The sequence below is a fragment of the Scyliorhinus canicula genome, chromosome 5, assembly GCF_902713615.1.
Source record: "Scyliorhinus canicula chromosome 5, sScyCan1.1, whole genome shotgun sequence".
Classification (NCBI taxonomy): Eukaryota; Metazoa; Chordata; class Chondrichthyes; order Carcharhiniformes; family Scyliorhinidae; genus Scyliorhinus; species Scyliorhinus canicula.
The window spans coordinates 137,261,245-137,277,115 of record NC_052150.1 but is presented as its reverse complement, the minus strand read 5'-3'; the positions used below and the strand labels follow the sequence as shown (position 1 = coordinate 137,277,115).

At 42.3% G+C, this 15,871-nt stretch overlaps 1 protein-coding gene across 1 annotated transcript in view; it reads right to left on the bottom strand.

Annotated features, from left to right (window-relative positions):
• Nucleotides 1-988: 988 nt before the first annotated feature.
• hus1 (HUS1 checkpoint clamp component) overlaps nucleotides 989-15,871 on the bottom strand; it is a 62,629-nt gene continuing 47,746 nt past the window's right edge. Inside the window, 3 exon segments of the mRNA XM_038797761.1 lie at nucleotides 989-1,723; nucleotides 8,850-8,981; nucleotides 10,444-10,543. Coding sequence (XP_038653689.1) covers nucleotides 1,641-1,723; nucleotides 8,850-8,981; nucleotides 10,444-10,543 — 315 coding nt within the window. The 3' untranslated portion in view covers nucleotides 989-1,640.

Below are 15,871 nucleotides of genomic sequence, written 5' to 3'. Positions count from 1 at the left end.
GGCATCATATTGTTTTTATTGTGATTAACTGAAGCATCGAGTAACATTACAATTATTTATTTTTAAATTTGTATCTTTTGGATTGAAGTTATTGCCTGCTCTCCACAATTCTCAGCAAAGCCGAGATATATTCGCAACAGGTGAAGTGATGGCACAGGGAGGATGGACAATTCTGCACTTGTAAAGATTTGAAAGACTCAGAAGAAAATTCTGGGCAAGTGGGTTTTTCACAAGTTGGGGGCACTGTTGCCACAATTTCAATTGCTTGCTTGTTCTGTAACACTTTTTTGAACAGATTTGTCAGTGGATCTGCAGTTGGCTGACAAAATTACTATGAGAGGTCAGCAGAAGTTGACTTGTGGCATGATAACACGATGAAAACTGGTAGTCGTTCAAACCATATGAGAAGAGGTGTGCAGAAAAAGAATGCTGAGACCATAGCCAAAAGTCAATGAACATAGAACATACAGTACAGGCCATTTGGCCCATCGAGTCTGCACCGACCCACTTAATCGCTCACGTCCACCCTATCCCGTAACCCAGTAACCCCTCCTAATGGATTGAAACCAGACTTTGCTATTGCAGTGTTTTCCTTTTAGAGAATCAAATGTTGAAAGCAGATTTTATTGAAGCGTTCAAAATAATGAGGGGATCAGACAGAGAGAGAAACTGTTCCAATTAGTACAAATATCAAGCACCAGAGGACATTGATTCAAGGTGATTAACAAAGAAACCCTGGGCAACTTGCGGAATAACGAACACACGCAGGCAGTGGTTAGGATCCAAATGCATTGGTTCAGTGTACTGGAGTCAGTTTCAATTATGGATTTCAAAAGGGCATTGGATAATTATCTGAAGAGAAAGAAATTGCAGAGTTATGAGGAAAGGTTGTGGGACTAGCGGAGTTGTTTTTGCAGCGAGTTGGAATGGTCATGATGGGCCAAATGGTTCCATTTGCTACAATCATTCTGTAACTGAATGCATCATGTTCTTTTTCAAGTTTTTATTGAAAATGTAGAAACAGCCAAGGGTAAAAATAATTCTGACTCAACATTTTTGAACCGGTAACCGCATAAATAAACCAATTGTCAGTAATATAATGCAAGGGAAAAAAAACACGGATATAACTGGGCAAGAAAATTCCAAAGAAAATGTGCAAAAATTGCTGGCATTTTGTTTGGAACCTGCAAGAACCCAAGTGATTCCTTAGATGTGAAAGATAAAGAATATACAGCAAAGCAATAACACCACTGGGCCGTCGCAGTTTTTAAAAAAAGATACAATTTTGCACTTTGAAATCAGATATAACAATACATTTAAGAGAATGCTTGAAAAAGTGAGTTAGATCTTCAGTAGCTGTTAAAAGCTGCAGTGAATCAGACAAATCTCTCAGGCAGAGTGGAATAAATATTAAAACAGACCATCTGCATTGACTCTGAAATTAGACATCATTATCGAGCAACACTTTTTCAAAGATCTGAAATTGAAAAGTTTATTGCAATGGCAAGATCAAATGTTGACACCGTTTCTAAATGTCTTGTTGCAGGGTGGATTTCTCAGGTGGGATGCCCATTCATTTCAAGCAAGGTTGATACTTCTGCGGGTATCTGTGATGTTGCTAAATGTTCTTTTGAGGATTCTCAAGCAAGAGCTGGTATAAAGTACTGAAGCGACACATCCTCATGTAGTAAAACAAAATGAATAACTTTTTTACTCACTATATCTGCAAAGAAAATGCATAATTTTATTAAAGAGCAACTAAAACTCAAATTGAACAAGTTTTATTAAACACACATGCATAAAGCAAGCATTCATTTTAAATCGGTGATTAATATGACAATTAAAATCTCGGTAATTATACACAAGAACTATGGGCTAGATTCTCCATTTCTGCGGCTAGGTGCCGATGCCAGCGTGGAGCCCATGGTGTTTTACAACTGGCAAATCAGCACAAACCCCTCACCGATTCCGGTACCTATAATGCAAGGAATTCTGAATTGGATTAAAACCAATTAATTCACATTTCTGTAGCTATCCCTTTTAAAACTCTAGGAAGCAGATCATCAGGTCCAAGGGATTTGTAACCATTTGGTCCCATTAATTGGAGATTTTAAAATTAAAATATTTCTAGTTGTGTAACAATAAAATACAGTTATATTGCCCCCAAGGCAAAACTGATATTGATTTGATAAGGAAGCTTTTGGGAGCATTCCCTGAGCTCGGCAAAGAAGATTTGCTTTGGTCGCTGGGACCCTCTCATCCTGAGCACATGGCTAGTCCAGTGGAGTTGGTTTCTAATGACCATGGCTTCGGTGTTGGTGCTTTTGGCTACTTCAAGGACACTGATGCCAATACATCTGTTCCCCCAGCTGATGCGGAGAATCCGTCTCATTGTTTACATATAAAACCGTTGGAAGCTTTAAAAGTTTTTTTTATACTTCCCTTTGAAATTTAACAGCTGAAAACAACAAATCCGTAGATATCTCCTCATGCACATTTTAAACCTAGCATATTTACGAGAAAGATACTTGACCAGGAATGTCTCCGCACAAATGCAGGCATATAGCACCGTAAATCCTTTTCCCTCAACACTTCTGGACAGAAGGGCTCCAATAATCTTTTCCCAGCTTAATTAAATAATTTACACATAGGCACACAACTTTACTTACAGAATACAACCCCCCCCCCCCCCCACCCCCAAAAAGAATATGAAAAAAATGAACATCCACTCTCACACTTGTCTACCCTATCTCGGTCAATTTGGTACACCTCAAGTCACCCCTCAGTCTCCTAATTTCTTAGGAAAACAATCGTAGCCTATCCGATTTTTCCTCATAGCCGCAGTTTTCAAACCCGTATCACGAAAACCTATTCAGAAAACCCAAGAAATTGTAATATTTTTCTGTTGGTAGTATTCTTGTCATTGTTTAACTGTTGGGGTATATGTGTGGTAATTAAAGAAAGGGACAGTGTGACTGTGTGAATGTAAACTGAGTTTCATATGTTAATGCACTTAGCAGGATGTTCACCCAATGTAACATAGTAAGAATGGATATAGAACATGATTAGATTTAAATGGGTTGCTTTGATTCAAAGGATAAGATATGCAAAGTATAAAAGAAAGGTGTCACAGGTAAAGTACGGATAAAGTAAGTTTACTTTTCCTTAAATTCTAAAAGCTGAAGTAAAGAGATTAAGTTAATTAATTCTGGGAGAGCAGTTCCAAAGAAAATAAGAGAGATCAAAAGGGAAAGAACGTATTTAAGGAGATACTGAAACCTATGAAGGAAAGCTGTTTCACATCCCAGCAGACAGCAGGAATCACTGGTCAAACTCCCAGAAAGTGTGAACTGAGCCAAATCTGAAAAGCCAACTGCTGGTTAATTTCACGAGGGCATCCCAAGAGAGGTCAAAGTTATTCAATCTTTATAGACCTTAAAATATATACAGTGTTGCTGAACAGTAGAGAATGCCAAGCTCTGAAGGTGGCTAAATTAAGATTGTTGGGCACTGTTTAAAGTATTGATACTGTGTGACGCCATTGTCTTTTTAAAGTGTTTTTCTATTTTATTGCGTTTTCCTATTTCTTAATAAACATTTACTTTACTATAAAATCATCACAAGAAGCCGAGGACATAATTTCTAGATTTCAAAACCTCTCAACACAAATGATGGCTGTTGCTTCAAGTTTCCCACCTGTTTCCCGTTACCTGCTTTTGTATAATATCTCATCCAATAAATGAAATCATTCCATACGCTTTCTTTACCACCTTATCCATCTGTCCTGCCACTTTCAGGGACCTGTGGATATGCACTCTAAAAGTCCCTCATTTCCTCTACCCTCTCAAAGTCCCCCGTTTACTGTGTACTCCCTTGCTTTAATTGTCCTTCGCAAATATATTATCTCGCACTGCTCTGGATTGAATTCCATTTGCCATTTTTTCATCCAGTCAACCAAATCATTTTCATTCAGGTGGCTATAGCTTTCCTTTTCCCTATCAACAACATGGCCATTTTTTGCACTATATACAAATTTCCTTATCATTCCCTCTCTTGGGATGCCCTCGTGAAATTAACCAGCAGTTGGCTTTTCAGATTTGGCTCAGTTCACACTTTCTGGGAGTTTGACCAGTGATTCCTGCTGTCTGCTGGGATGTTGTATGTATAAATAATTTGGACTTAAATGTGGGAAGCATGATAAGGAAACAACACGGAGTACTGTAGAACACGACTGGAAGCAGTTTTTAATTTGCAAAAAACATCCATCAAATATTACCCTTTATTTCCTGTCACTGAGCCGATTTGGATCCAACTCGCACTTTCCTCTGCATTCCGTGGGATTTCACTTTTCTGATCAGTCTGGCATGTGACATTGTCAAATGTACTACTAAAATCCATGTGGACAACACAGACTACACTACCCTTAATAATCCTCCTGGTTATCTCAAGAAATTTGATCTAATAAGACACAATCTTCCTCTGACAAAACCATGCTGACTTTCCCTGATCAATGTGTGCTTGAATTACTAAGTGACAATTTATACTGTGTCTCAACGGTTTCCAATAATTTATCCAACACTGAAGTCAGATTAACCAGCCTATAATTATCTGACTTATTCTTCTCACCCTTTTAAAATATTGGTACAATGTTCACAGATCTCCAATCCTCTGGCATCTTGTCTGGATCCAGTGAGGATTGGAAAATGATCATCAGGCATCCACTATTTTCTCCTTGGCTTCCTCGAACATCCTGGGATACAATCTGTGTTGTCCTGGTGAGTAATCCACCTTCAAGGACGTCAATCTCTCCAGTACTTCCTCTCTCATAATGTTTATTGTATCTAAAATGTTACACTCCTCATTAACTGGAATATGTGCATCATCTCTCTCCTTGGTGAAGACAGAGACAAAGTACTCATTGAGAACCATGCCCACCTCTTCTGCATCAACACAAAAGTTACCATGTACATCTATGATAGATCCTATCCTTTCCTGAGTTCTCTTCCTCTTCAAGTACTGGTAAAATACCGTTGGATTTTGATTTTACCTGCTAATGTTTTTTCATAACCACTCTTCATTTTCCTAATTAATTTCATAATTAATGCCGTGTACTTTCTATGCTCCCCGAGGCTTTCTACAGTATTACACTTTTTGCTGGATAACCAGGGATCTCTAGATTTGGTAGTATGTCTACATTGCGCCCTAGAAAGCTCTTTGCGTGGATCCCTGTGCCGAATGAGTTCTTGTGCATCATGATTGGAAGTCTGGCCTTTTTAAAGGGATCCAGGTAAGTGGGTATTTTTCTGTCCAATCAGCGTCTGACGCAGCTTTTCCGATGCTGATCGGAAGATTTGGGCCATTATATTCACACACAATGGGACATAGTAACAGCACATACTTACACATGTAGACACACACGAGAACATGAAATTTTAATACCCTATTCTTTCCTCTTTGCTGAAAATTCATATTCCTGGTTTGTGTGCACCTATCATTATGACGCAGCAGTAGGTCAGGGTTGACTGTTTGTCATTTGCTACTTTGGATTGCAGTCTTGTCTGTTGTCTCCAAAAGATACACGCTTCATCAGTCAACTTCAAACCAGTACTTCAATTCTGAAAGCCCAATTAACATTTTTAATAACTAGAGAAAAATTAACTGCTACAATAGTGCTGAGGTCTGATATGCTATGACGTAGGAGACTATAGTGCCATCCGAATGCAATATTGTTACAACACTGCCTAGATGCAATATCATTACAATTTTATCAACATGCTCAGTGGACCCCCGGACCAAACAAGGATACAATCCTTTATTGTGCAGATGATGAAGAATGATCCTGATCTGAGAACTGATCCTACAATATAAATTACAGCTAGCAGCCATTTTCAATTTTATTGACAGGGAATAAAAGATAATCTCTTGATTGAGTGAGATGAAATTCTGATAGTGTCGGGAGACTCATATGGAGCAAGAAGACAAGAAGAAATGTAGAATGAATAGCTTGGTGCTGTATATTCTATCCAACATCTAATACTGTTAGTCAAAATTGAGAACATTTTAAGCTGGCACCCCTGATGGTGGGGATGCTTGAGGAGGTGATAGGGAAGGGAGTGTTACCACAAACTTTGGGGCAGGCATCAATTTCCCTGCTACTTAAAAAAGACATGGAGGGGCAGCACGGTGATGCAGTGGATAGCACTGCTGCCTCACGGTGCCGAGGATCGATCCCGGCTCTGGGTTACTGTCCGTGTGGAGTTTGCGCATTCTCCCCGTATCTGCATGATTTTCGTCCCCACAGCCCAAAGATGTGCAGGGTAGGTGGATTGGCCACACTAAATTGTCCCTTAATTGGAAAAAATGAATTGGGTACCCTAAATTTAAAAAAAAAGAGAAGGATCCGAAGGAGTGTGGGTCGTATGGGCCCATATCACTTTTAAACATGGACGCAAAGGTATTGGCGAAGGTACTGGCAGGTAGGCTGGAGGAGTGCCTCCCAAAGGTGATAGGTGAAGATCAGACGTCACTTGTGAGAGGGAGGCAGCTCTTTTTGAACGTTAGGAGGGTTAAGAGCATGGTTATGGCACCGGCGGAGAGGAAGGAAACAGAGGTGGTTGTGGCATTGGATCCCGAGAAAGCGTTTGACCGGGTAGAATGGGGTACTTGATGGCAGTTCTGGTGCGGTTTGGGATTGGTCCACGATTTGTGGACTGGGTAAAGCTACTGTATAAGGAGCCGAGTGCGAGTGTCCGCACAAATAGCATCAGCTTGGGATACTTTTCTCTTCACCGTGGGACTAGGCAGGATGTCCTATGCTCCCCTCCACCCCCCTGCCGTTTGCACTCATGATTGAGCTGCTGACCATTGCGTTAAGAAGTTCGGGGGTATGGAAAGGGATAGTGCGTGGGGGGGGGGGGGGGGGCAATAGAACATAGGGTGCCCTTATATGCCGATGACTTGTTGTTATACATGTCGGAACCGAGTGTGTCAATTGGACGACTTTTGGAGCTGCGCGGGTGTTTGGGTCTTTCTCGGGGTACAAATTAAATCTGGACAAGAGTGAGTATTTTGTGCTGTCTTGGCCGGGGGGTGTGTGGGGGGGGGGGGGGGGGGGGGGGGGGGCGGCGGCTCCGTAAGTAAAACATTTCTAGTTTGGTGGGGAGGGTGAAAGCTGATCTGGCAAGGTGGGATGGTCTCCCTCTATCACTAACTGGGCAGGTACACGCGGTTAAAATGAACATGTTGCCGCTATTTCTGTTTATTTTCCAATGCCTGCCGATTTTTTAAAGAGATTGAAGGAATGATTACCTCGTTCAATGATTACCTGGGGAGGGAAGTTGGTCAGAGTTAGAAAGGTGCTGCTGCAGAGGGGAAGACCACCCCACTGAGGCCCAATTCCCGTCCGATTCCTGCAATCACACTCCAAGGTTTGGGTCTTCCGAACCTGATGTATTATTACTGGGCGATGAATGTGGAGAAGGTGCGGAGCTGGGTCAGAAGGGTTGATCCCCAGTGGGTCAGAATGGAGGAGAGTTTGTGTAGGGGGTCGGGATTGAAGGCGCTAGCAACAGCGCCGCTCCCGATAGCCCCGGGGAAGTACTCCAGGAGTCTGGTAATAATAGCTTCATTGACAATTTAGAGGCAGTTTTGTCAATATTTCGGGTTGGGACCAAGGTCAAGGGAAATGCCGATTCGGAGGAACCACAGATTTGAGCCAGGGAAGTAGGATGCAAATTTTCAGAAATGGGAAGAGAAGGGGATTAAGACACTAAAAGATTTGTTTCTTGGGGGTCAGTTTGCAGGATTGAAGGAGCTGGAAGCGAAGTATGGGCTGGAGCAGGGGGAATTGTTTCGATACGTGCAAGTTTGAGGTTTTGCCAGGAAGGAGATACAGAGCTTCCCAGTGGAGCCTGCTTCCACATTGCTGGAGGAGGTGCTGACGACAGGGGGGCTGGAGAAGAGGATAGTGTCGGCGGTTTACGGGGCTATTTTGGAAGAGGAGAAGGCACCACTGGAAGGGATCAAAGCAAAGTGGGAGGAAGAGTTGGGAGAGGTTATGGAGGAGCGTTTCTGGTGTGAGGTGCTCCGGAGAGTGAACACCTCCACCTCGTGCGTAAGGTTGGGGCTGATACAGCTAACGGTGGTATATAGAGCACACCTCACAAGGGCGAGGGTGAGCCGGCTTTTTGAGGGGATAGAAAATGTATGTGAACGTTGCGGGCGGAGGCCCGCGAATCACGTTCATAGCTTTTGGTCCTGTCCGAAGCTGAGGATTACTGGAAGGAGGTTTTTAGGATAATCTCTAAAGTGGCGCACGTGAAACAGGACCGGGGTATCGGACCAGCCGGGATTGGAAATGGGTGCGGAGGCAGATGTTGTAGCCTTCGCCTTGTTGATCGCCCAAAGACAGATCCTGTTGGGATGGAGAGCAGCCTCTCCAGCCTGTGCCCTGGCCCTACCTGTTGGAATTCTTGACTCTGGAGAAAGCTCAGTTTGAACTGAGGGGAAGGATAGAGGGGTTCTACAATTCATGGGCGTTATTCATTATACACTTTCAAGAATTGGATAACATCAAATATTTGGGGGGGGTTGGGAGGGAGGGGGACTGTATGTGTTAATGGTGACTATGGGTGATTCCTGATTCCTTTTTCTTATTTGTTCATGTTAACATGCGGGCAGTTGTTTGGGGATTGGTGGGAGGATGGGATTGTTGTTGATGTGGGGATTGACATTATATTCGTTACTGCTTATTGTTGGTGGGGTAAATATAGGAGAAAATGTGAAAAAGGAGAATAAAAATATATTTTTCAAAAATTGTTAACGGTTGGATAAAAATAATCTCAACTCACTACATATGGCTTTGCTTGGATTGACCTGCTGTCCGGCAAGAAATTGAAGAAGTCTCTTTATGTCTATCCTTGCTTCAGCCATGTTCGCTGGATCTCTTACTTGGAAGGAATCAGGTTGCGTACCTTCTTCAACTGTTAGGAATAATATTTAACACATCAGTTGGATTATACATCAGTTTAATTATAAGGTTGATGCTAAAACTGAACTTGAAAATCTTATAGGTGCAATAGAAAAATGAACTCAGAGTCATAGAGGTTTACAGCAATGAAACAGGCCGTTCGGCCCAACTTGTCCATGCCACCCAGTTTTTACTATTAAGCTTGTCCCAATTGCCCGCATTTGGGTCATATCCCTCTACCCATCTTACCCATATAACTGCTTTTTAAAAGACAAAACTGTATCCACCTCTACTACTGCCTCTTATAGCTCATTCCAGACACTCACTACCCGCTGTGTGAAAAGAAGTGCCTCTCTGAACCCTTCAAGGAACTGATTCATGTTCAGATTTTCTTAATATGTCTAATGGCCTAGTCTGGATTTTAGCTTTTGGATGGCAGTAGCTGCATGACAGAATCAAAGCCAGGACTTCTAGCACCAATTATCTCCAGTGAAATCCATCCTCATTTGCCATCATCAATATGATCCAGACACTATCCTTGGTATCAAGGGCTTTCTTTTGGCTACATGTTACCCAGGCTGGGCAGGCGCAGCTTGGGACTTTCCAAGTAACACATACAGTGACACGGAGTCACTGTTGGAAACAACCAGTCTCATACTTTGACAAAGAGTCATCGGACTCGAAACGTTAGCTCTTTTCTCTCCCTACAGATGCTGCCAGACTTGCTGAGATTTTCCAGCATTTTCTCTTTCGTTTCAGATTCCAGCATCCGCAGTAATTTGCTTTTAGTCTCATACTTTTTGCAGTTCCCAGTAAAAGACAAGAGACATCATATATTTTGCATAAGCTCCAAATCGCAAGACATCAGTTTAGATAATTTAGCCTGGTAAAATAAATTCATGATTCCGTGTTAATATTTATTATTTTTACGATGCTTATGCTTTACCCATTGCTTGTTCCATATTTTAGCATTCAGCGATGTACAAGCGACAAAAATGTGTCAACAATAGAAGATAGGAATATGACAAGATGCGTCAAAATAGAGAACATCAAAATTAGAGAATAATTAATAATTAAACAAACGTGTGTTTCTCCACCACAGCTTACACTTGAGAAGGGAGCTTCCCTTCAGATACTAAGTACATTTATATGTGCACACATATACCTATAGATCTGTATCCATAAAACAGTGTAGAGGAAATAGAATTTAGTGGGCAGAAAAAAAATGCAGGTTCCAAATAAGATGGGGCTGAAACAAACGAGGACTTAGAGATAACAGTCTTCCAATAGTACACTGATTACACTGGATACTCATTCCATTGAACTGATTTCCCACTTTAGAACATGGAAATAGATGTTAAGTGGTAGTTACCACAGTTCTGCAAACCTTCTAAACTTTACTAGGAATTTGACAAACTTTAAGCTTTCCCAGATTATCCCCCCCAAAATTTGCACAAATATTTTTACACACTTACCCCAAGGGGGATTCCCAAGATCTTTAAAATGTGTCGTCACTGACACTAAATCAGTATCAATTTTCAAATTCATTTCTCCATTCTGATTGGCTTCAATAACCTGGAAGGCAAAATTATCAAGTCTTTCATTTAACATAGAACATTACAGCGCAGTACAGGCCCTTCGGCCCACGATGTTGCACCGTCCTGTGAAACCCATCTAAAGTCCCTCTACACTATTCCCTTATCATCCATATGCCTATCCAATGACCATTTGAATGCGTTTAGTGTTGGCGAGTCCACTACTGTTGCAGGCAGGGCATTCCATGCCCTTACTACTCTCTGAGTAAAGAACCTACCTCTGACATCTGTCCTATATCTATCTCCCCTCAATTTAAAGCTATGTCCCCTCGTGCTGGACATCACCATCCGAGGAAAAAGGCTCTCGATGTCCACCCTATCTAATCCTCTGATCATCTTGTATGCTTCAATTAAGTCCCCTCTTAACCTTCTTCTCTCTAACGAAAACAGCCTCAAGTCCTTCAGCCTTTCCTCATATGATCTTCCCTCCATACCAGGCAACATGCTTGTAAATCTCCTCTGTACCCTTTCCAATGCTTCCACATCCTTCCTATAATGTGGCGACCAGAACTGCACACAATACTTATCATTAACGCTAATACTGAAAACTCTCCAATGTACTGTGACAGTTTTGAGAGCGGAAGGCTGAATTTATGCGGGCAATAATTAGAAGAGGTGTTCCACTTGTAGTTGCAAGATTTTCCACCTCTCAGTAGCAACATTCTGTCCCACTGCTGGATCACTGCCCTTCCTTTCATGGATCCAAATCCACCAATGAAAGAATAATCATTGAAAACCACAAGGCATTCAACATTTAATCAGCCACCAAAGGAGAGCATGCCAAATCGAGTCACAAGATCTATATGTACAAATATAAAATGAGTCACTTGAACTTGCTGGGCCAATAATCTGTAATTTTTAACACTTCTACTTTACTGTTTGCCTCATAATGGAGTATAGACAGAATTCCAACCAAAACAATAACAACACCCTCAATAAGTGGGATTTTCAAACAAGATGAAAAGTTTTCATTCCCCTCTATTAATTAAGATAAATGAACCAAAATTATACTTACAGAAAACACCTGGAATGGAAATTTGAAAATGATCTCCAACTTTGCGTCATTTTATGTCATTTCCAACATTTGGCACCGCCAGCATTGATGTTATTTTGGACAACTGTGCCATGAGTGAGTTACATAAAATCAATATACCAATACTGGCCAAATGGCAGCAGCACAAGTAAACACTAAATGGTGAGGTGGACCTGGTCAACACAGCGACATGCTAACGCCAAGATTTCATAGTAATTAACTTAAAAAGTATAAAAACAAACTGGTACAAATCTTGGATATGGTATACACCTATGTAAAAAAATTACAGACATGCAAATTAGGAGGAATAGGCCACTTGGGCCCTCGAGCCCGCTCTGCCACTCAACAATATCATATCTAATTTAACTGTAAAACCCTGTGTACCCAGATAATCTTTCAACCTCTTTATTTTCAAGAACCTATCTACTTCTGCCTTAAAAATGTTCAAAGGCTCTGCTTCCACTGCCTTTTGAGGAAGGGAATTCCAAAGACCCGTTTCGCTCAGAGAAAAACTTTCTCCTCATTTCATGTCTTAAATGGGCTATTCTCTTATTTTTAAAATGGCGACCCCCTAGTTTGAGTTTCTTCCATGAGAGGAAATATCTTCTCCACATAAACCCTGTCAAGCTCCTTCAGGATCTTGAAGGTTTCAATCAAGTCACCTCTTACACTTTTGAACTCCAGTAGTTACAAGCCTAGCCTGTCCAACATTTCCTCAGAGGACAACCCACCCATTCACAAAATCACAGAATCCCAACGGTGCAGGAGGCCACTCGGTTCATCAAGTCTGCACCGGCCCTTCAGAAGGCCACCCCACCGAGGCCCAATCCCCGTCCGATTCCTGCAATCATACTCTAAGGGGCAATTTAGTATGGCCAATTCACGTAACCTGCACTTCTTTGGACTGTGGGAGGAAACTGGAGCACCTAGAGGAAACCCATGCAGATATGGGAAGAATGTACAAACTCCACACGATCACCTGAGGTGAGAATCAAACTCGGGTCTCTGGTGCTGTGAAGCAGCAGTGCTAACCCTGTGCCACCGTGCCGTCCTAAATGGAGCACAGCAATTGGTCATCATTCCTGTTGCTATTACCTCTTTGCTTCTGACAGATATTCTCTTTGTGCTGTGGTTTTCCAAACCCTCTTAACAGAACAATAGCAGAGAATAGCTTTGATCCATTGACATTTGGGCTATGGGCCCAGCATGCTTCTGCTGCACCACTCTGCTTTCTTGATATTAGTCTAGTCTCTTTCCAAGGGCTGGTGTGGACTCGATGGGCTGAAGTGCCTCCTTCTGTACTGTATATTCTATGCCCAACCGTGTGCAATTATGTTTTTCTTGTTTGATACTATCTTAACCTTTTTTTGTTCACATGATGGGCCCACCCTTTCAAATTTCTTTTTCTTGTTGGCATGTATCTGAGTATTCAGAAATATCCCTTTAAATGTCTGCCATTGCATCTCTATTGACATATCTTTTAACCTCATTTGCCTGCTCACTTTAGCTGGTTCTACTTTCATGCTCTCCTAATCGCCCTTATTTAAGTTTAAAATACTAGTCTCAGACCTATTCCCCTTCCCCTCAAAATGAATGTAAAATTCCATCATATTGTGAACGCCTTCATTATGAGATAATCAATTAATCCTGTCTCGTTTCACAACAAGAGATCTCATATAGCCTGTTCTCTGGTTGGCTCCAGAATGTGCTGTTCGAAGAAACTGTCCTTAAAACACTATGTTGATTAAAATCCTGCATGATAATCCCATACCTTTCTGACAAGCTCCCATTATTTCATCCTTTGTTTAAGAAAGGAAGCAGGGATAATCCAGCAAATTATGGCTGGTGAGCCTGACATCAGTGGTGGGGAAGCTTTTGGAAAAGATACTGAGGGACAGGATATATGCACATTTGGAGGAAATTGGACTAGTTAGTGAAAGGCAGCATGGTTTTGTATGGGGAAGGTGATGTCTCATCAACTTGATTGAATTTTTTGAAGAGGTGACAAAGAAAGTTGATGAGAGAAGGGATGCTGATGTAGTTTACCTGGACTTTAGTAAGGCGTTTGACAAGGTTTCACATGGCAGACTGGTGCAAAAACTAAAATCACATCGGATTCGGGATGGGCTGGCTGGATGGATACAGAACTGGTTTGGTTAAAGACAGCAGCACGGTGGCACAGTGGTTAACATTGTTGCTTCACAGAGCCAGGGTCCCAGGTTCGTTCCTGGATTGGGTCACTGTCTGTGCGGAGTCTGCACGTACTCTCCGAGTGCTCCGGTTTCCTCCCACAAGTCCCAAAAGACTTGTTGGGTGAATTGGATATTCCAAATTCTCCCTCAGTGTGCCTGAACAGGTTCCAGTGTGTGGCGACTATTGGATTTTCACAGTAACATCATTGCAGTGTTAATGTAAGCCTACTTGTGACAATAATAAAGATTATTGTTATTACAGAGAGGAGCGGTGGAAGTGTATTTTTCAGAACGGAGATCTGTAGCTAGTGGTGTTCCGCAGGGATCAGTGATGGGACCCTTATTGTTTGTAGTATATATAACTGATCTGGAGGAAAATGTGGGTGGTCTGATTACTAAGTTTGCAGATGACACGAAGATTGGCAGAGTTACTGATAGTGCCAAGGATTGTCGGAGGATACAACAGGTATACTTAGATTGGAGACTTGAGCACACAAATGGCAGATGGAGTTTAATGTGGACAAATGCAAGGTGATGCATTTTGGAGGATCAAATCTCGGTGTGAATTTTATAGTATATGGCAGAACCCTTGGAACATTAACATAGAGGGATCTGGGCATGCAGGTCCAAAGTCACCTAAAAATGGCAACACAGGTGGCCAAGGTGATTAAGACATATGGCATGCTTGCCTTCATTAGCCAGGCTTTTGTGCACAGGAGTTGGGAAATCATGTTGCAGCTATATAAAACCTTGGTTAGGCCGCATTTGGAGTATTGTGTGCAGTTCTGGTCACCACACTATCAGAGGGACATGGAAGCTTTGGAGAGAGTGCAAAGAAAGTTCACCAGGATATTGCCTAGTCTTGAAGGTGTTAACTATGAGGAGAGGTAGAATAAACTAGGATTGTTTTCACTGGAATGACGGAGGCTGAGGGGAGACCTGATAGAGGTCCTCAAAATTATGACAGGCATAGACATGATGGATAGTCAGAGGCTTTTCCCAAGGGTGGAAGTGTCACTTACATGGGGGCACAGGTTCAAGGTGAGAGGGGGAAAGTTAAAGGGCGATGGGCAGGGTAATTTTTCACACAGAGTGGTGGGTGCCTGGAACGTGCTGCCAGAGGATGTGGTGGAAGCAGGCAAATTAGCAAGAGGCATCTGGATGGGTACATGAATAGGGAGGAAATAGTTAGGGCACCATGATTGGCACAGGCTTGGAGGGCCAAAGGGCCTGTTCCTGCGTTGTACTTTTCTTTGTTCTTTATACTCAGTCCTACCAAAGGCCTGTACAGCACTCTCAAAAGTGACTTCTTGCCATTGTCATTTCTTATCTCTACCAAAACTGTCTCTACATCTGGTTTCTTGAACGTACGTCACCCTCTCCATTGTGTAATACCATCATTAATCAACAGAGGCATCCCACCACCTTTCTCTATCTTCCTTTCCGACCCAAATGTCATGCATCATTCAATATTTAGTTCCCAATCTATGTCATCCTGCAGCCAGAGCTCTGCATTGGCTGTATCAGATCAAACTTATTTCTATCTGCGCTCTCAGTTCATCTGTTTTGTTATAAATGCTATGCACATTCAGATACAGAGCCTTTAGTTTTGCCCTTTTAATGCTTTCTGTAATGTAAAATGTTGGGGATTGGTTAGCTGAGTTGGCTGGACGACTGGATTCTGATGTGGAGTCATGCAATCGCACGGGCTAAATTCCCGTACTGGCTGAGGCCCCGCCTTCTCAACCTTGTCCCTTGCATGAGGAGTAGTGACTCTCAGATCAAATCACCACCAGTCAGCTCTCTGTCAAAAAGGGGAAGAATTAGGGCAGCACGGTGGCCTAGTGGTTAGCACAACCGCCTCACGGCGCTGAGGTCCCAGGTTCGATCCCGGCTCTGGGTCACTGTCCGTGTGGAGTTTGCACATTCTCCCCGTGTCTGCGTGGGTTTCGCCCCCACAACCCAAAAATGTGCAGAGTAGGTGGATTGGACACGCTAAATTGCCCCTTAATTGGAAAAAATAATTGGGTAATCTAAATTTAAAAAAAAAGGGGAAGAATAGCCTCTGGTCCTCTGGGACTTC